Source organism: Antechinus flavipes, chromosome 5, assembly GCF_016432865.1.
Source record: "Antechinus flavipes isolate AdamAnt ecotype Samford, QLD, Australia chromosome 5, AdamAnt_v2, whole genome shotgun sequence".
In the NCBI taxonomy this organism is placed as follows: Eukaryota; Metazoa; Chordata; class Mammalia; order Dasyuromorphia; family Dasyuridae; genus Antechinus; species Antechinus flavipes.
The window spans coordinates 99,602,800-99,625,505 of NC_067402.1; the positions used below are offsets into that span (position 1 = coordinate 99,602,800).

Here is a 22,706-nt window from a genome sequence, read left to right on the forward strand (position 1 = left end):
CAACAAGTAGCTTTCTAGCTATTGTCAAACTACTTCCAGTAAAGGGAATCCCATTGCCTCCCAGGGCAAGTTATTCTACTTTTAAATAGTTATAACTGTCTAAAACCCCCAAATCTTCATATCCCCTTCTACCATTCCTTGCCCTGTCTACTTTTCTCCAGGTTAAATATCCCAAGTTCATTTTACCAATAATATTTTTCCAAGATGTGCACCTGAGACTTCTCATGAACATCAGGACCCTCCAGTTTGTCAATGACCTTAATTGAATACACTGTATTTCTCTGAATGTAACCTAAGACTTAGCTTTGGGAGCTTTCATAACATATATTAAGATATTAACATCCTCCACTTAGATCTGATGAGCTACAATCTAGTCAAACCTTCCCCACCTTGTACTTTATGAGGTTGGTTTTCTGAATCCAAGTATGAGACTTTCCATTATTCATATTGAATTTCTTAGTATCAGATTTGAGTCAGTTTTTGGTCTTCAGGATCTTTTTGGATGCTGTTTTTGTATTTCAACAGTTATCCCTCCTTGGTCACCTGCAAATATGGTAAACATAAACATGACATCTATGCCTTATCCAAATCACTAATACATTAAATAGTATAAGCACAAATGTCTGGGGCATTCCACTAGTGATTTCCTTTCAAGTTCACATTAAATCATAAATAACTATCCTTCATCAATCTCCTTCAGCCTATTTTTCCTACTGGTGATTCTATTGGTGAGTAACTCCTTATCTCTCACACACACACACACACACACACACACACACACACATTTCCTATCATTGTTCCACAAGTTTTCTATAACCCATCATCATTTTAACATTTATTTTTCCTATCATTCCCACCCTACCCTTTATTTTATCAAAGTTACCAAAGTTCATTTCTTTTAACACAGTCCAATCTTGGCCCTTTGATCCCCAAATCTGTCCTCCTCCTATACAATTCACTATTTCCTGCCACCGTAGTTATTTAAGTTTTATATCAAGACTCCTTAAAGGTACTTAAAGGCTTTAGTTCAATCCAGACAGAGAAATATAACCCTACTGTAGACCATTCATTTATTCTAGATTCTTATTGAAAGACTGACAGACTTATTGAACCCATTTGACCTACTACCTGCCAAATTTCCTCAAGAACTCTGAATGCTTGATGTATTTGTCCATGGACACAGCCAGAGTGGTTATTCAAAGGTGAAGTATAATTGTTTCTTTATCATAAAAGGAGGCTAGAGTTTGTTTTTTGGGGGGTTCTGGAGACAACATTTGATGAAATTAGAGGATGATGAGGTAGGTTTACAAGGTAAATGAAAGATTTCAGGCATCTGGTAAGCCACAGGGAGAGGTGCTGGTGAAGTTTGGTAACAAACACAAGTATTTATTTGGCACCTGAAAGTAATACAAAACCTTGGCAGTGGGAAGTGGGGAAAAGACTCACTTCTAGACCCTATTACATCATACTAACCCCTAGATTGGGATTAGGAAGATAGGTTGGGGAAAATGAATATCTTCCTGCAGGACCCCAACTCCAATCAGTAAATATTTATTGAGCACCTATAGACTCTAGCAAAGTACAGGGCACTGTGGGAGATTATACGCTGTGTGTATAATACATGATCTTTGTATTTACTTTGTGCCCATGCTATGGGGGCTACATAAGTATGACACATGGTCACTGCCCTCAAGAAGTTTATAGTTTCTTTGGGCAACTGTAACCAACATACATAAAAAATTGGAATACAGTTAAGTACTAAACTGTGGTAGTATTAAGTGCAAAGGAATTCAAAGAAGGCTTGACTGACATGAGAACTGAGCTGAGCCAAAGGATTGGTAAGGCTGTGTAGAAATATAGGATAGGAAGGAAAGCATTAAAGGGGGACAACAACATGAGCAAAGGCACCACAGAAGAAATGAACACTGTGGAAAGTGAGCATATTAATTTGAGAGGAACAGAGGGTGCCTATTGAAGAATAGAGCAAGAAAAGCTTGAATAAATCCAGTGAGACAAGGGTTTAGGAGTCTATAGTTTCTTTAGCAGGGGAATAATTTAGAAAATTTATCTAATAGTAGCATATGGAACGGATGGAGAGTGAAAGACTGGAAATAGGGATATTAGCTAGGAAGATTTTAAATCAATTCTGGCAGAAAACATGGAAAACCTAGCTTGGATGGAAAATGGGAATAGTGAGAAAGGCAAAGCATCTGAAATGAAGAAAATGGGGACATGGTGACAACTCAGGATAGGAGATAAAGGTAAAAAAAGAAATTAGATTATTCTGAGGTACCATTCCCATCCATTCTCCACTCTTATGCTGTATTGCCCATTTCAATAGGAAAATACAGGAGAAAGTAACTATATATGAAATCTAGGAAACTTCCTGGGGGAAGAATAAGAAAAAGTCACCTTAATCACTTGGTATGGGGAGTTTTCACCTTCTCCAGCACTGGGATGATGAAGAGAAGGTGATCAGGGGAAGACAGTCCCCACCAGAGGGAAGTTTTACAGTACTAAAAAGGAGAATGCATAGGTCATTACTGTTGATACAGTGTCTTGAATTGTGCTTGGTCCTCTAAGACCAAATAATTCCCCTTTTAAATGATATCCATTGGAATATCAAAGACTAAGCTAGTGAAGTACAAATTCTAATAGAAAGAACCTACACAAAGCTAGAAAGGCTTTGAAAATGGATTCAGTGATGGGTCCTATGTCCAAAGAGGAATCTAGCTTTAGTCTAATTTCAAAAGAAATATCACCAAACCGAAAGGATACAATGATTTTTTGGCCATGGTAATTCTGGACTACCACTTACTAAATCATGGAGAAGTTTCATCATATAACAGAGTGATACTCATACTGAAGAAATCATAGGTTTTTAAAGTACCAAATTAAGTAGTACTAAAGGACATTACCCCAAATATCCCTGAATGGCAAGGAAAGTAGTATTTGAAAACAGACAAGATAAGAAGTGGAGAAGATCATCAAAATGGCTTAACTCACAAAATAAAAACAACACTCAAAGTGCTATTCACAATAATCCTGGGGAGTGAACTCAATATCCACAAGAGGCTAAGGCTGAGGCTTGGTTGAGTATTGAATACTAGTACTCAGGACTAAAGCTCACATATCCCTTAACCCATAAAAGCATTGTATTCTAGAAATACCTGCCAGATTCCCTTATTGTACACCCTAAGCACTCTTCCTGGCAGTGATTCAGACCAGGGATTGCCAAGAAATAGCTCTAGAGTTTCACATACAAGAAGAGCTGGCTTGCAGAACCCATCTTCAAAATGGGAAACAAAAGATATTTATAAAACAAGCCTGGGAGAGTCCCATTATCCCTGAGGGGAGGAATAAACGGTCCATTCTGAAGAGGGACAGTTCAATCATGCCTTCTGTGGTCTCACTCTGGGCTAGATGGAAAAATAGATGCCAATCGTGTAGGAGGATGTCCTGGAAATAAGTAAAGGTGGCGGCAGAGGGTGCTGGAGTACTCAGACATCTCCTTACATCGATGAAACTCTGTACCGGGGGCATAGCCTTCTCGATCTTTAATAAGTGCATTAACCTGGAGAAGAAGAAATTTGCTAAGTTTCAAGCCAAAGACTTCAGACTTTTTATAAGATCACCAAAAAAAGTAAGAGAAGCTATGTTAGGGAAAAAAGACGAGGGAGGAAGGAAAGAAAGCAAAATGGAGGAAGGGCAAACTGTGAAGATTTGCTGAGTCAAACCTAGGGACACTTACCTTAACCAACATGTCTGCCACATGCATATCTCGAGCCCTTTCAGAGAATACTTGAGTCAGGGCCTCAATGTACCACGATCCTCGCTTGGTGTTGCGCATGGCAGCGGTGCCTACAGGTAGACCAGGACTATGTTTGAATGAGAGACCCCCGCCTTTTGGCTCATTCTCCATCCCACAGTCCATCCTGACATAATACCAACCTGAGTAGGACACTGGCAGACTCCTTCATCACTCCCCTCTCCCTGTGCCATACCACAGTGTCAAAAGCATGCAGCCCAGTGCCTGGTGCCTAACAGATGCTATACAAATGCCTATTCCCTTCCCTTCCCCTTGCTCTAGGACCCAAGTACCTTTGAGACACGCATAACCACAGATCATGTCAGAGCGTGTAGGCAGTCGCATTTTCAGTATCTTTTCTTTGCCGGCATCACTTTGCTCACACCCTGGAGAAGCCATGTGCTCCTTCCCATCTCGAAGGTCCACCCCTCGGTCTGTCTCATCTGCAGAGAGAATGAACAAAAACGGCATTCCCCCCCGGGCCTGACAATGGGAAACCAAAATTCTTTCCCAACCCAATCAGGACAGCCATTTCTGGCTGTTGCCTCAGCAAAGTTTGTGCTTGTAGATACAAACTTAGCACTATGTCTCTCCCTCCTCTGACATAACATGAGCTCTTTCCAGCCCTGTTAGGATAGAATGAATGGTTGGAAGTGCTGAAAAAGACTCCATACAATGGAAGGTGCCTTAGAAGTCATCTAATTAATCATCTACCTTTGGACAAAAAAGAAAAGCAAATGCATTCAGCCTCTTGCTGGCTTATTCTAGCAGAAAGAAAGTTTCTGAATCTTATAATATTTCCCTCTTTGTAAGACTCAAAGAAAAGTCAGGGAACAGAATTGGGGAGGGGAAATGGGATGAAAGCCAATATATATATATATAATTCTTTCCTCAAGAGAAAAGGGCAAGTAGATGGGGTTCTAATTATCACAGAGGCTGGATACTAAGTGGTTCCCTAGAGGTTTTGTGGAAAAGTTGGGAAAGTGGATTGGTAATGGACACATGAATGTACTAGAGATAAAGAAAGTTTTTCCAATCCCAGAAAGTTCATGTCATATAACTAATTACTGGTCAAATCTTGTAACTATCTCCACATCTGCCCCCTTGGCTCTACCCATATTTACCACCTTAAACTATGATCCTCATCACCTCTTACCTGGACTACTTCAATAGCTAAGAATTGGAACTCTGTTCCAAGACTCTTCCCCTCCAAATGATCCCCCATATAGATGCAAAAGTGGGTTTCTTAAAGTGCACATTAAACTGTAGTGGTTCCCTATTACCTCTAGGAGCAAATATAAATGCCTTTATGAAGCCCTTAAGGCTCTTCATAACCTAACTTGATTTTCTCAATCTCACGATCTTCTACCTCTGTCTTTGCACTGGCTGCCCTCCAAGTTTGGAATGCTCTTCACTTCTCACTTTCATTCCTTAGAAGCCCTACTTTTGTTTAAGGTTCAGTCTTTCCTAATCCCCTTAGCTACTTGTAAATTTCCCCATAATGAGCTCTTCCTCTTACTTCAATGTTTATGTTCGTAATTTACTATATCAGTGCCTATTTGTTTGGGGTTGCTTTAGAATTCTTTTTATTTTATAGATATATATTCTATCTCACAAACTATATTATAAGCACTGTGAAGAGAGGGATCATATCTTCTTTTCTATCCCTAAAAGTAATTAGCATAATATGGACTCAAATTAAGTTCTTACATTGGTTGGAAGCCAAATAAGATTAGAATGCTCAAGGTTCTGGCTTCTAAAGGAGCTGGAAAAACTTCATGCAAGGGAAGAAAAAGGTTAGAATGCATAGAAATAAAGGAAAGAGAAGCACTTCAGGCAGCAGCTGGATAGCACAGAAATTAGTAACTTTTGGGTCCTCTGCAGAATGCATGGGTAGTCAAGAAAAGGCAGTTTAAGAAAGAAAAGAGGCTGAAAGGAAGAGAAAGACAGATACAGATAAATAGGGTTAAAGGAAAAGGCAGAAAGAAAGTAGCAAAGAAATAAAAAGTAAGAGAGACAGAGATGAGATACAGAGAACTTTGTCATTCATTACTCTTACCCAAAAAGAGATTATCTCAGAGCTAAAAGCTGGAGAGACAGAGAGGGCCAATAGGAAAATGACGATACTGGTAAGAGTGCCCTGATGAGAAGATGACATGAAGATGCAAGACAAAGAGCTGACCAACCTGAGAGCCATGGGCTGCCCAAGTCCTAGCACAGCCCATGCAGAGGGCGAGACACTTACAGAGTGAGAAAGGCGGTGGCAGCAGTGAACAGAAGGGGGTGCCCATGGAATCCAATAGCACCTGAGAGGAGCAAACAGGAAAGTGAGACCAGCAAGGGGGCTGCCTAGGAGCCACTATCCAGGCACTGGGCTGGCGGTGGCACTCACCTCCACGACAGGCCTGGATAAAAAACATCTTGGGTTTGTTCTGCAGGTTTGGGCAGTTGGCATTATCAAAGAGCTGAAAAACCTCTTGGAGCTGTAGTAAAAAGAGTAAATGAAGCAAGTGGGTTAAGAAATCTTCAGGACTATACTTTTAGAGTTCCACAGTACTTAGAATAGCTGTCACATGTAAGAAAGGGAGAGAAGTGAGAAACCCTAATTTCATTAGTCTGTGTCTAGATAACCCAAGTACCTGGAGCAGTTGGCCATCTACACCATAGATGCCACCTTCTATGCCATGAGAAAGGAGTGCCACCACACAGGAATCTGTGTTCTGGTGAGTTGACAGCTGTGCAAACCTCTGAAGCTTCTCATACATCTCCTGAAAGATAAGATTCCCATGTGACTTAGCAATTAGGTAAAAGCTCCAATTAGCCCACAATTTTAAGATTTTCTTATACAGAATTATGTTAATATGTCCTACTGTCAGTTGGAAAGAGCATGGTATTTCTAAGGACACTTTTAGGTTGCATTTTAAGGTCTAATTTCTTTTCAACCTATTGAACTCTTAAAAAGACATTTTATAAATGCACATAGTTATAAGGCTTGTCAAGATGTGAAAGCACAAATGGAGCACAAATCTATCTCTTTCATAAGAAAAGCATGATGAATATGTGAACAGTAAAATCTTCTCAAATTAAATGAAAGACATTGTTTTTATGTTGCCTTTGAGTCAGTATGGTTCAAAAGGTAGAGATGATATATTTGTGATTATCTGATGTTTAACAAACACAAAAAATAAGAATTTATACTGATGTGATAGTAGCAGCATTTAAAGGAATATTTGCTCCCCATTACATATTTTCTTATCTACAAGATAGATATTTTTATTATATACTAGTTAGTACCTAGCCCTAGGGTACTTATTCCTTTTCTCCCTAATAAACAGACACAGTGCTACAATCTCTCTCTCCTTGGGTCAATGCTATCTGAAATCAAAAAACATTTGACAACTTCCTCAAAAAAACTTAATATATATAGAGACTGTGGGAAAGAATTAAATATTTGAATAAAAGACATAAAATTGTCTTTTTTGACTGCTATCTTTTCCTATGTTAATCTCCCTTCAAATTTATTTCTATTTCACTTTTTACCTAAATTCTATTCTGTGTTAATGCTAAATACTCTCAATGGTAATATGAGGAAATTATTGATTTTATGTTATCTATAATTAAACTATATGAAAATATCAAGCTAAAACTCAAACTGATTTTGTGGAAAATAATCTCATAGCTTAAAAAGAACATCTAAAACAGCAGCTAAAATGATCTATTTTCCATAAATAAATAATCTATATAATAGTTATGACAGCATCTGAAAAATAGAGAAAAAATGATTAAAAATGAGATGCAGGAATATCTTACAAACTACTATAAAACTATGGTTAAAACAAAACAAAACACTATACTATTAAAAAAAAAAAAAAAGGAAGTTCCTTAATAAAGAAATTGGCTATTCCTGTATACTAATGAAATATCATGAGGAAAAGGTTGTTCCTTATAAAACATTTGTCTGGAGAAATAAATAGCACTTTTTTCAAGGAAATAATCTGTTCAGTCTAAGGATATACCACTATTTTCTTGCCCTCTAGTGGAAGGTTGAGTGTAGTAATTGATATAGCTTAACCTATGGCTAACTCCAAATGCACCCTACCTCTTGAATGGATCAATCTTGAACCTGTTAGGAAATATAGGAAAAGCCTCTTGATGAACTAGACTGTCTCAGAATCAAGCTCACTTTACTATACCAATTAGTATTGTTATAATCTGTCCACCTAAATTTGGGGCCTTCGGTCCAAATTATGATCTCCAGGATTTGACTACCTTCAATTTTCCTATGTTGCATGCCTTCAATTACTAGCCTGAATTCTTATATATTCCTTGTTCTCATTTAGCTCTCCCAATAGTAGCATTTACATACATGCCTCTTCTCACTATGTTAGCAATGAATTAGACACAAAAAAAGCCTAATTCAATTTGTTACATAAAATTCAGATTGACATTTTAGTTTAAAATGTCAGATTCAAAAGGTACTAAACCTACTACAAAGTAGATATGGTTGATTTGCTCACCAGATCTAACAAGTTTAAAGGACAAAAATCACCAAAGAATGTGCTTTTAAGTCCAGATAAAAGGGGACAAGAGATCTTAAAAGAAAATGAAAAATGTTTTAAAAATAAAACTCTAGGTTTGTGAATTAATGGATTAAATATCTATAAAATAGAAAGTCTCAAATCCCCTAATTTATGAAAATTCCACAAACATATCATGGAGGTGAACTTCCTCAAATGACAAGTAACTGCAGAATGACTGTTTTCTTGTCACCAATGAACTTGTAATAAGGAGGAAGATGCTACTTGATTTCATTCTTGCTGCAAAAGCATTTTCTTACAGAAACAATATGATACAACATGGTAGTTAAGATTCCCAGAAAGAAGCACAAAAACTTGTCTGACTGAAAACATGAATGAAACAAAATGGGGGAAAAAAAAAAAAAAGAAAGACAACATACTTATGTTAATTCAAAGATAAAGCATAAATTCGATTATATTTTAGCCATACTATGGCTTACAGATTTCTTTGTAAATTTTAAGCACCTTTTAAAACATTGTTTCTCTGGGGAAAATGTATTCCCAATTCTAAACATGTGTTGAATAAATGAATGAATGTTCAATAAATTCTGGAACACAACTTATCTGTCAACTGGGAGATGCTTGTATTTGCTGAATTTAGAAGTATCTGTATATTTGGGAGGATGAAGCAAGCAAAGCAATTATAATTTTGATATGTAAATTAATTGCTTTTCTATTTTGTTTTTTCAGCTTTATTTTTAAAATGAAATTCCTTAAATTATAAGTGAAAAATAAATTTGAAGATTTTCTTTCCAGAATACTACCCAGTAAACTCCTTGAAAATAACGTTTTCCTTTTTTTGTCTTTGTAGCTTCAGGTCTTTAGATGTAGCTAGGTATAACAGATATGTTAGCTTTGGAGCAGGGAAAACAAGACTTTGAATACTTCCTCTGTAAGACATATTAGCAGAGACACCACCAGTGGTAATTAATTAAGTTCTCATGGTACCAGGGAGCAATCTGGGAATATAATTTAGAAAACGACTGCCTATCTGCATAGTTGGAGGGAGATTCTACTGAGACTTGACTCCTAATATAAATATATTTGAATGAATAGATAAACAAACCTTAAAAGGCTTTTTTTTTTTTTGTCTAATTCATTGCTAACATACGAGAAAAGGCATATATGCAAATGCTACTACTGGGAGAGCTAGATGAGAACAAGGAATATATAAGAATTCAGGCTAGTAACTGAAGGCATGTAACATAGGAAAATTGAAGGTAGTCAAATACTGGAGATCATAATTTGGGCCGAAGGCCCCAGATCTAGGTGGACAGATTATAACAATACTAACTGGTATAGTAAAGTGAGCTTATTTCTGAGACAATCTAGATATAGACATTTGATGAATGCTGAAGAATGAAATTTAATTTAAGTTTAAAATGGCAATATACAATCTATGGTATTTATGCTATACATTTCTTATTAACAACTAAGTTAACTAAAGTAAAATTCACTGTAATTATTACTTAGAAATGTTCTATCTTTCAAAGGATTTGGATCTAAAAATTGTATCTTTTCTTGCTATCTCCTGAAAAAGTAAACAGACCCTTTACAAAACTTAAAGTGCTACATTAAAAGCCAATTATTATTATTATATCATTAATATTTTGGATGACATAAATATACATATACACACATGTAGCTCTTATTAAATGCATAGTGTATTTAAGGGATTATCAAAAAGATGCTAGTAGATTTGCAACTTCTCATTAACTTGAGACACTCACTTTATGGTAAATAATTAGTGAATGAATGCATTTGAAGCTTTTCTTTTTTTAAGAATTCTACTGAGAAAACTCTTAACTTGGCAGTAAAAATGCAAAAAGAAACTGTCATATTTATTTCTATGTGAAAATGGCTATGTGAAAATTTCCTATAACTAGGAAATCATTTACCAAGAAAAATACTATTTATAAGATATTAATGTTCACATTTTAGTTTATGATTCAATATGAGTCCAACAAAAGATACATACATATATATAAAATATATCTTTAATTAATTAATGAAAGAGAAAATGAATAATGGAAAGGGAAAACATTATTATGCAACCAAAGTTAAGTTAATCTATACAATTTACTATATGGAATAAATTTTTGCAGTTTTTTTTTAATAGAAATTCTATCTTAACATGTTTGGAATGCAAAATACTACGAATAAATAGATCATCCTGATAGATGCATATTCTGAATCAGCAATAAAGACTTGTTTGCTCTGAACAACATTTAATGTAATTTATTATTTTTTATTTTATTGCTATTAAATATTGTTTCAATATTTTAAAATTACCTAGTTCCTATAGATTATGGATGATTGCAACTTTTTCTTTGTCTCTAAAACCCTAACTTGGAAGTAACAAAAACCTAGTTAAAAGAAATACAGCTATCTCTTTGTAAATAACTTTAATAAAAATACAGTAACTGATATTGTTTTTCTTAAATGATCTAAAAGGTTTGGTAGATTCTACAATGTCAAATAAAATACCTATATTAAAAGGAAAAAAAAGCCTTAAAAATTCATATGGCACTTTTACTTGGGTTCTAAATATATCCATTTAATGTTTAAAATATAATCCTGAGCTTGATGTTTTTAAACAGAAAATTTGTCTGATTGGCTTGACAAAGTTAAAACAAAAAGATAATATACTTTCTCTTAAATAAATTGCAGGCTCTAAAATTAAAAATTATTAATTTAACTATCAATCATTTAAAAATCTATATTTGTATTTTAAAAATCTATATTTGTATTTTTTTTCCTGTTCTTTGGAAAAAATGAAAATCTTTTTCTAAAAAGCTAAATGTCACAGGCACTGTCAAGCTAATTCACTATATACAAGTTACCCTTCTAAGTTGAATCTATGAGTCATCACATCTTTAAAAAAAAAAAAGAAATATATACTTTTCAAAAACCATTTATTTGTGGTAGAATGATTACACATAGCTGGTAAATAAAAACTTATTCCTATTCCTTTGTCTATAGACATGCTAGAATCTTACACACACACACACACACACATTTTTAAGCAGATATAAAATGTTTAAGCATTATTTATGGAGACTATGACAAAGTTACACTTATGAAAAAAAGAACAAGATAGATAAAAACTGATCTATTAAAATAAATGCATTTAAAAGAATAAGAAATTTCAATTATGGAATGACTAAACAAATCGTGGTACATGAATATTCATTATATTCATTTTATATATATTACTTTGTGGAATGAAATAAACATGATGAATACAAAGAAGTATGGAAAGATTTATATTAACTGATGAAAAGTAGAGTAAACAGATCCAGAAAAACAACAAATAAAATTGTAAAAATGGAAATGGAAAGAATGAGCACCAAAACAAACAAAACCTGAGAAATGAATGAAGAAAAATTGCAAAAATCAAATTATAGAAAAATGAGAAAATATCTCTCCTTTGCAGGGATAATGGAAAGAATGTCTTCACAAGTATTGAATATTTCCTATAAAGTCAGGTTTTTTTTTTTTTTTTGGATATGTTGATTTTACTGAATCCCTTCTCCCTCCTTCTCCCCTCCCCCATTTTCTTTCTTTCTTTCTTTCAAAAAAAGTTACAGAGGATGGTTGGTGAGAAAGAATCAGGGGGAAATATAGGTGATGTAACAACAAAAAATATTAATAGAATATATGTTGTGGTTAACAAATCAAAGCTAAGTTTACTCAAATACTATTCTACTATTAAAAGTAAGGAATAAAAAGAAACTGCCAAAGAGAAGCATGGAATGAATTGATGTACAGTGATATAAATAGGCCCAGGAATACAGGAATACAACATATGGAATTATTACAATGATGCAAATAGAAAGAACAAAAAAAAAAATGGGACAATGTATTATAATGAAGAAGTTTGGGCATGAAGAACTAAAAAAATCCCAAAAAACCCAAAATTCATCTCCCTTCTTTCTTTACAGAGATGAATGACCATTGGTGAAGAATATTACTTCAACTATAAGATAAAACTTATATATTAATTGGTTTTGCCAAACTATTTTCCCTCTTATTTTAAATTTTGTTTTAAGGGATGGCTTGGCAATAGAGGGGAAAGAATTGTAATGAGAAATAAAAGTGAAATAAAAGCTAAAAATATAAAAATAAGGTAGTTACAAAAGCAAATATTATGAAATTTACTTTAATATTTGAAGGGATCTGTTATTTCATCTGATGATTTTTCATCCCTATTGTGCCACCTTTAAATTGGTCTTTGTAAGTTGTTGAGGCTGAGTAAAAATCATCCCTTATTGGTCAGCCTTATCAAACTTAGAAAAACGAATTCTTAGACAAATCAGTAGCCAGGTATATGTAAGAAAGTTTTTCGGCTTGGTAGAACTTGTGTTCTGCTGGCAAAATATATGAAAATACAGGGTTACCTCTAGACCACGAAATGTTGAAATAGAACTTGATTTGCATTTCATGATTCTCTAATAATGTAAAATAACTAGTATCAGAATCTAATAGGAGGCAGGTAATGCCATTAAAGTTGGCTTGGTGACAATAAGGAATATTGAAAAAGGATTAGAATCAAGGACATTCTACAATACTGCTCAAGGGAGGAGACCTTTGATCCTGTTTAACCATCAGAACATACAATTAACTTCCCTTTTCTCTAATCCTAAGTTCACCAAACAACTTTCTGTTCATTACTTTAGTATTCTGTGTTTGCCAAGAAATGAACTCCTAATACAGACTAGTCTTGATTAGTGGGATAAGCATATTTTCCATTATAAAAGAATTGGCATTGAGATTTAGAAATCACACTCTTCTGAGTTTGATAAGCATGAATCAGTCCCAGAGACTTAAGTATCCCTGGTCAAACTAAGTGAAAATCAATGTCTGACGCTATAATCTGGGTCAAACACATGACTACACTGAGGAAATTGGTACTCTATGAAAATGATTCTCAAGCAGTCAGTCTTACCCATCTTTACTAAATTACAAAGTGATACAGGGCCTTTTTGTAAATGGAAGAATGTACAAAGTAGCAGCAGAAGCTCTGAAAAAGGGATGTTTTACATGAATGTACAAGTATAACCTCTATCAGAATGCCTGCTGTTTTGAGGAAGGGAAAAAAAAGAAGAAAAATTTGGAGGTCAAAATCCTACAGAGATGAATATTGAAAACTATCTTTATATGTAATAGCAAAAATAAACTACTATTAATTAAACTGTAAAAAAATAAGTGTTTTATCTCTCTACCCAACTTTCTGATCCCTCTTTCTCTTCTACAACTAATGGCTAGAATTCTTCCCCCCATTTCCCAGGTAGTACCTGTGCAGTCTGGTCACGCAGGACATGAACATCATAGTCTAAAAGCTTGAAGAGGGTTACTAGGGAACTATGGTCCACATCCCCACCAGATCGGAACTCCAAGTCTTTCTCTCCATTGAAGTGCACATTGCTCAGCACCAGTGCTAGACCACGAGGTCGAGATTGTAATCTGTAGGCCTGTATAGGAAAGACTCAGGTTACATTGTGAGTACCAAGACCATCTAGCTATCCAAGCTAACTTTCCATAAGCTTCATGAAGATAGGGAATATATTTTACTTTTTTTCCCACTGAGACTAATAGGGGTCTGCACAAAAGGAAATCCTTAATCAGGACTTACTGCTCATCCTGACATAGCCAGAAAAGGGATGTGGATGAAAATGGAGACTACATTTTCAAGGAAGGAATCCCCTTCTTCTTTCCTATATCCTCTAGTCATTCTGTAAGACTCACCAAATGGTGGTGTGTCCGATAAAACTCTGGGGTACAGGGTTTCACCTGGAGGCTGGGGGGTCCATCTCCATTGTCCAGAGAATGCTCCATGGTCTCTGAGCATAGAGAGACAAACAGTTTCAGAACCCAAGGTTATACCTAGTACTACAAGGAATTTAATCCTTCTTCCTATCTCTTAGAGAACAGCTTTACTGAAGAACAACTTTAATTACTACAGTAAGAAGTTGAATGTGATTTTCTTTCTCATTCTAGAAAAACAAGCTTAGTTTTATTAAGGAAGATTCATAGATGCAAGAACTAATTAACTATGGGGTCTTTCAATTTATAGAAGCAGAGCAGTAGGTCACTTTTCATGGTCATAGTATATGAAAGTCTTTTCCTAGCTGACTAATAGATATACTAAATAATAACAATCTCACTACTGACAGGGTGATGGCCACACCTAGCATCCAACCAAAGACTAGCTTTAATAGTCCCAATTAACTAACTGAAAATACTATTTCCAGCACACAGGAAAGAGGAAGCTAGTGCTCAGTCAGACCATGGGAAATCCAACTATCATCCTCTCCTCTTAATCCTCACCTACAGACAGTCGGAGTTGCTTGTGAGGGGAACAGGATTCACACACTGGGAGAGGGAGATTTGAGTCATCATCACAGTTCAACTGTAAGAAAACAACAGTTACCAAACTGAATATTAAGAGATATCCCAGTCATAGCTATCTCTTCTTTCAATATTCCAAAACTGTCAACACAAAGCTCACTTGGGCAAAGATTCCTTTCCCAAACATATTCCCAGTGTCCCATACCGATGGCAGTAATTGCTGAAAACCGTAGAGGGTTTTGTGCAACAGATCCTCCAGATGTCCTTGCTTGGTTTCCCGTAAGCATCACAAAAAGCTCCAAAAGCATGGGGACCCCTCTTGGGCAGCAAGTTCAGAAATTCCACATTCTGGTTAAAACTGCCTACTTTGGCCTACAGCAGACAAGAAGGTTAAAAAAGAATTGTGTTTGCTTACTCCATACTACAACGTATCTCCCATTCCCAGTGAGGTTTACTGAATTGCTTTTCTTCTTTCTTTTAAAATGTTAGTTAGAAGATATGGTTTAATATATTGTGGAGGGGAATATCTAGAAATAAAAGTGATGCAAAAACAAAGGCTATTAATAATTTTTTAAAGAGCATCATCACTCAAATTATTAATACTTAGGAAAATTGAGTACATTCCCTTTCTCACCCCTGAGATCCTATACCATCTTTGATATCCTGGCTTTTATAGCTATACCCTCTCCTTAAGGTTATGTCCTCTTATCCCCCCTGCTCATGCCTTGCATCACTTCCTCACTCTCAAACTATTTCTCTAAGCTACCTGGATCAATTCTCTCATCTCTAAGGTGATGATGTCCTTCTCCAAGAGGTGCTCTAAGAGTTCACTAAGCAATAGCTGCTTGGCCAGCACAACCCGATTCTTCTTCAGAGCTTCCTGGTGTTCCCGCTCCATTCCCCAGACTCCTAACATTCTGCTGAGAAAAATGAAAAAGAAAGGAAGTTGTCAAGAGAAGGCATCTTTTTTTTTTTTTTAAATTTAATAATTACTTTATATTGACAGAATCCATGCCAGGGTAATTTTTTTTACAACATTATCCCTTGCACTCGTTTCTGTTCCGATTTTTCCCCTCCCTCCCTTCACCCCCTCCCCTAGATGGCAAGCAGTCCTATATATGTTAGATATGTTGCAGTATATCCTAGATACAATATATGTTTGCAGAACCGAACAGTTCTCTTGTTGCACAGGGAGAATTGGATTCAGAAGGTAAAAATAACCTGGGAAGAAAAACAAAAATGCAGATAGTTCACATTCGTTTCCCAGTGTTCTTTCTTTGGGTGTAGCTGCTTCTATCTGTCATTTATCAATTGAAACTCAGTTAGGTCTCTTTGTCAAAGAAATCCACTTCCATCAAAATATGTCCTCATACAATATCGTTGTCGAAGTGTATAATGATCTCCTGGTTCTGCTCATTTCACTTAGCATCAGTTCATGTAAGTCTCGCCAGTTCTCTCTATATTCATCCTGCTGGTCATTTCTTACAGAACAATAATATTCCATAACATTCATATACCACAATTTACCCAGCCATTCTCCAATTGATGGGCATCCAGTCATTTTCCAGTTTCTAGCCACTACAAACAGGGCTGCTACAAACATTTTGGCACATACAGGTCCCTTTCCCGAGAAGGCATCTTTTTTTACTCCTATTGGGATTTAGTGTAGAGGATGGAGCATAAGGAAAGAATTGTGAGGGAGATAAGGTAGAAGAATAACCATAGAGGAAAAGGCCTAATAAAGCCTCAGTTCTGTATAACATTTGATTTTATTTATACTGTGTGAGATATAGTACACTCAAGTCTATAAAGAAAATATAGGCATGGCTTTTAAAGAATTCTGTTAGTTCAGAATACAACTCCATCTTATAGACTACTGAGGCCTGTATGTATAATACAGTTTGATAGAGGTGTATATATATGGTTTGGGAAGAAGGATCTTAGTATCAAGAAAAATCAATTTCTTCAGAGGATTCTGCAAAGAGAAGCAAATCTCAATTTAAGAAAAGCATATCACTAAATTAGCAAATCTAATGGACATTCCAGACTGAGATTGCCAACAGAGATCTGTTTAAAATGTGCAGAATAAAAAAAATACACCAACTTTAGACACAATAGATAATTTCATGTTGAAAACTCTTTTTAAGTGAAAACAATACCTCTGGCCTAGTTGAGCTGATAAAACTTTAACTGGGTTATAAAGAACTCAGTCTCGATAGGAAATGACACTGCAGAAACTGTCAGAATCTGGCAAAAGGGTGAGAGAAAGAGACTGAGAAAGGAAGTAGTGAATCAATGTTATTAAGTGATAAGGCCATGGTTTAATAGAAAAATAGATCTCTAAATTTTGTGGATCTGTTTGATATAAATATCAAGATTACCAGATTAGTCATAACTACCAAAAAAAAAAAATACTGGTATCTACTTCATAGTATATGATAGCAGTGAAATCTTCTAACTCAGTAATGTTCAGAACCAGGATCTTTAAAATTTTCCTCAGAATTGACCCCTCCACTTCTCTTTTCCCCTTCAACTGTTCGATGAATACCTTCACAATTCAAGGCTCTGCAACTTAATTACTATATGCTCTCTCAGAAGATATACACACTGTAATAACAGATTAGATTTTCTTTTTTTTTTTTTTTAATTTTATTTAATAATAACTTTGTATTGACAGAATCCATGCCAGGATAATTTTTACACAGCATTATCCCTTGAAATCACTTATGTTTCATTTTTTCCCCTCCCCCCCCCCAAGATGGCAAGCAGTCCTATATATGTTAATTATGTTGCAGTATATCCTAGATACAATACACATTTGCAGTACCGAACAGTTCTCCCGCTGCACAGGGAGAATTGGATTCAGAAGGTAAAAATAACTCAGGAAGAAAATCAAAAATCAAATAGTTCACATTCATTTCCCAGTATTCCTTCTTTGGGTGTAGCTGTTTCTGTCCATCATTTATCCAATGAAACTCAGTTAAGTCTCTTTGTCAGAGAAATCCACTTCCATCAGAATACATCCTCATACAATATCGTTGTCGAAGTGTATAATGATCTCCTGGTTCTGCTCACAGATTAGATTTTCTTAAGAATAAATCCAACAAGAATTTTATTTTATTTATTTAAAATAACTTTTTATTGATAGAACCCATGCCAGGGCAATTTTTTTTTTTTTACAGCATTATCCCTTGCATTCACTTCTGTTCCGATTTTTCCCCTCCCCTAGATGGCAAGCAGTCCTTTACATCCAACAAGCATTTTAAAAAACCATATGCAAAGTGTTGTGCTCAAAGAGCTTATAGTCTACTGAGGGATAGCACATACTTATATAACTAAATGCAAGATATTTTGAAGAAAGAAAAAGCACTAAGAACTAGAAGTATCAGGTAAAGCTGTCTATACAAGAATGTAACATGAGTTCAGCCTTGAAGTAATTTGTGATTTCTATCTAAGAAACAATGATGGAGAAAAAGTATATTTTAGGCCTGAGAAATTGTTTGTTCAAAGACAGAGGTAGGAGATGGAATCCTAAGATTTAAAAACAAAATACGCCAAGTTGGCTATAACCTAACGCGCACAAAGAGGGAAACAGTAACATGAAATAAGTTGAGAAAAGTAAAGTAGAATAAAATTTTGAAGTCCCATAATCGCAGGGGAGTAAAATGATCAGATTTGTGACTGATTTTATACGAAAAAGGTGGAAGGAGAATGAAGAGTTGAGAAATTGGGTAACTGTAAGGAGAGTGGTACATTCAACAAAAATGAAAAGTTTGGAGAAAAAGTTGGGGGAGAAGATACTGAATCCTAGATGCTTATGAGGCACACATAGAAGAAATGTCCAGGGACTCTATACTACCTATTGCATTTGGGCTATTTTTATGGATTGGGGAGACATCAGCACAAAAATGATAAATGAACCCATGGAAATAATGATCAAAAGACAAAGTGTAGAGAAAAAAGAAAGCCCAAGACAAAATACTGATGTAAAATCAAGTGAAGAAGCCAGGACATATATAATAATCCAGCAAAGGAGACTGAGGAAAACCTGCCAGATAAGTAGAAAGAAGAATAACATGAAAGGAGGCAACAAAGTAACCAGGAAGAAGGGCCCTCAGCTGTATCAAAGGCAGCAGCAATCAAGAGTGAGGAATCAGAATGGGCCATCAGATTTAACAGTGAAAAAATCATTGGTAACCAAGGGTAACTCCTGGGACCCTGAATATAAGTGACTGAGAAGTGAGTGGAAGGCGAGACCTTAAAGCAGGCAGCACAGTAAAGTATTTCTAGAAGACTGGCTGTGAAAAGGAAGAGAAGCTATGACAACCTAAGGAGTATAGTCAGATCAAATGGCTCTTTCTCTTTGCTTATCAGTGGCACACTGCTATCACAGGCAGATTCTGCAATGGGGATCTAAGGAAGGATACTGCTGATTAGTGGAATCTCCTGTAGATTCCCAGTAATCCCATATGCCCAGAGAACCAAGGAAGGGAAAGAGTTGGCCCTCCTAAAAGAATTAGATTTTTGTCATGATGCATTCGTCTATTCCCTGGTCAAGCCAATAAGTGTTTATTATGTGATTGTAAAGGGTGATTATCATAGGCTAGTTACTACACTAAGCATTGGGGATACACAGAAAGACAAAAATAGTACTTGCCCTCAAGTTACTGCAAATAATCTGGTGAGGAGAGACAATATACAAAAAGTTATGTACAAATAAGATATATCAGGATAAATCTGAGATAATTTCAAATGAAAGGCAGTAACATTAACATTTCAAAAACTCTCAATGTTTCTAGGGAAAAAAAATCATGCAAGTAAGTGATCTCTACAAAGAACATTACTCATTATGCCCCAAAATAACCTGAGGTTCTAGAGCAGATAGGGCATTTCAAAATGTAGGATTTCCAAAATTACTTACACTGACTTGGAATGTTAAACCGCTTATCTTGAGGGAATATAATTTCCTAACACTTGAATATTGCTACAACAATTTAGGAGAAAAAGATTCTAACAGGTAATATGTACCTCAGAACAGCTCGACCAAAGACATGCCAATGTAACTCCAAAAGGACTCTTAAAATGAAATTTTATTATCTTGGAAGACTATACCAAGCCACTTATTAATAGAAAATGAAAGTAAACTGCTAACAGACTGAAGAATATAGCCTGCTATAGGTCTAGTTCAGAGAGATGATGAAACTGCCAAGACAAAAGTGTGGGGGCCCAAAAGGTGATGGAAAAGTGCCAGGAAAATTCTAATCTGATAGTACCACATTTGGAATCCCCTCTGTACTGCTCTGACATTATTTTACTTAAAGACCTAGTGGAAGCTTTCTATACTGAGCTATAAATCCTTCCAGGGAAGAAACCATGTCTTATTTATTTTCTTGCCACTATCAAATACTGAAGTGTTTTACTCATGGTAGATATATTCAACATTTCTTTATTGGAGGCCAGCCCCTTCAGTGATTACAGCTTTCTTTGCAATTCTTCAGCTCTCAGAATCACAAAATTGTAACACTTTTAGAACTAAGGGAGGGCATAGGAATTCATTTCCTATATCACACATTTAGCACTTAGTTACACTTCAAATGAGTGTATAAACTTTTATGAACTAAGGAATCCAGGGTTACTCAGATTTAGAGACTGGAAGGACCCTTAAAGTCACCTAATTCCAGAGAGGTGAAGTTATCTGCTCCAGATTATCCAGATTAAGAGTACCAGTATTTAAATTAAGTTTTTTGTTTTTGCTTTTTACTTCCAGTGTTTAGCACAGTGCACAGGAAAGTACTCAATTGCCATTTAAATATACTGACTTAAAGGAAACTGACATTAAAAACAAAAGACATTAAAAAAAAACAAAACTGGGAGTTATAAAGGCACATGCCACTAATCAATTATGTGGCATTAGTTAAGGGATATATAGCTTTTCTCTGGTGCTCTTGCTCTGAAAAATGAATGCTCTGGATAATCTCTAAGAACCCTTCGAAGTCTATGAATTATATTTGTAATAAAGCAAGAGAACCTAGAAGGTACCAACAAAATCGTGGAATCTCAGAAATCACCTGATCCAAGGTTCAGATTAGGGCTTCTTAATTTAAAAGGGTAGAAGGAGTGACCTGAACTAATTTTTTAAAATATTCGGATAATTGCCTTTCCTCTGCAATATTATATATTCTGTAGCATTAATCTGAGCAGTGTCTGATCTCTGACCCTCTGACTCCTCACTGGACACGATCTCCCCCGAATGTCTCCCCCAAATGTCTGTGTCTTTCACATCACCCGGGCGCGACACAGCGCTGACAGATATGGGCCGGGATACGACTGCCCACTATTCCCCCATTTCCCCCGCTGGACACCTGCCAACTCTCTCCAAGGATGTGTCCGGATGGAAGTCTCACTCAGTTTCCTTTTTTGTAAAACGGGACCAATATGAGCCCCTGAGCCCCTCCTCCCCAGGTGATGGTGAGGATCAAAAGTTTGCAAAGAGTTTAACTCAGTGCTAAGAATAACTCAGTAAAAACTCACTGCACATTGTGCTGAATAAATGCTTGTTTCTTGCTCACCCGGAGAAGGAAGGAAGGGGGGAGGGGACCCCCACCTCGTACCCGGATGCTGGTTCTCAGGCCGGGCTATCTACACATCTCGACAGCTTCAGGCCCCCTAGTGGGGAAAAGGGCGGTGGTCCCTGGGTTAAGGGGTCAGGGTCAGAAGTGTCTCCGGGGAGCCGCAGCCGAGATTCAGGGTTCCCCGCTCGGCCTGGAAAATCGGTCCCGTTCCGGGCTGCCCGGCAAGATGGGAAGAGTCGGCACGCTTTGAGCTCCACTCACCTGCGCCCCCCGTCCACGGCCGTCGACCCTCTTCGACCGAGGGCTGGGCGGGCACTCGCGCGCGCCTCCGCCATTTCCCGCCTTTCTCAGCCCGGGAGAGAGCCGCCCACTCCACAAACAAATGAAACGCCCCTTCGGGGTTCATACTCCCGCCCCCGACCCTTACTTTGGCCCCTCCCTTCTCCCTCGCGACGCTGAATACGCCTGCGCGCAGCCATTTCCACCTTCACCCCCGCCCCCGCCAAATCTTTAGCTACAATACTCTAGGCACCTCCAGGGATGCTTGCGCAGGCGCAGAACGTCCCGTCCCGGAGCTTTTGGCCTCCCCCGGAAGAAGATAGAAGACCGTAGTGGTTGGAGAAAAGAAAAGGGGGGAGGGGGGGAAGACGGAGACGACGTGCTCGCTCCCTACGTCGGGATAGGATTGGTCATAGATTCCCGCGGAAATTGACGTTTTGACCGCCCATTCTAAGACCCCACCTACCACCTTCCCTTTAAATAACTTTTTTTTTTTTTAAATGAAAGAATTTGCCCGATATCTTCGTAATAGTCCCAATCTGGATTAGGATCCAGTTTTTCTAACTTTCAGTCAGTTGCTCTTTCAGATATGGCTTCCTGATCCACAAGGTAAAGGGCTTATGGATCTTCTACCCCTAAACCAAGAACACAGTTTACCTGGCCCTGACCTTAACAGAAGTCCTTCTCCAGTTTCCCTGGGAATAATACTAATAGAAATAATAATTGCTCATATCTATAAAGCAATTACCAGTTTCCTTCACTGAAGTCCTTTGCCTATAAACAATTCAACCTAAGTTCAGATGAATACTCATGGGTGGAGTTTTATGTTTCTGGCAAAGGCGCTACCAACCTTCCAGTATTTCAAGTTCATAATCTCAGAATTATCCTATCCTCCTGACGAGGTATAGCAACCAGGGAGGGTGTCGCAATAATCCTAAATCTGCCCGGCCTTGGGAGTGACTCTGGGGTCGTCCTAATGATGATGTTCGGCGCAGGGCAGAGAGTTGTGCGAACCCCTTCTGGTTGGCGCAGGTCCTTTGCAAAAGAACGTCTGAACCCGAAAAATGAGCCTGGCAAAAGAAGTTTATTGTTGGACTAGAGAAGCCAGCCTTTGCTAGG

The 22,706-nt window shown here is 36.8% G+C and overlaps 1 protein-coding gene across 1 annotated transcript; it reads right to left on the minus strand.

Annotated features, from left to right (window-relative positions):
• Nucleotides 1–1,365: 1,365 nt before the first annotated feature.
• Nucleotides 1,366–21,734, minus strand: CASP2 (caspase 2). Its single transcript, XM_051962180.1, is given in 12 exon segments — nt 1,366–3,574; nt 3,752–3,861; nt 4,102–4,251; nt 6,201–6,291; nt 6,448–6,576; nt 13,683–13,859; nt 14,134–14,228; nt 14,716–14,797; nt 14,942–15,021; nt 15,024–15,108; nt 15,503–15,656; nt 21,570–21,734. Coding segments are annotated over 12 exon segments (1,392 nt in total). The 5' UTR covers nt 21,644–21,734; the 3' UTR covers nt 1,366–3,409.
• Between the last annotated feature and the right edge of the window lie 972 nt (nt 21,735–22,706).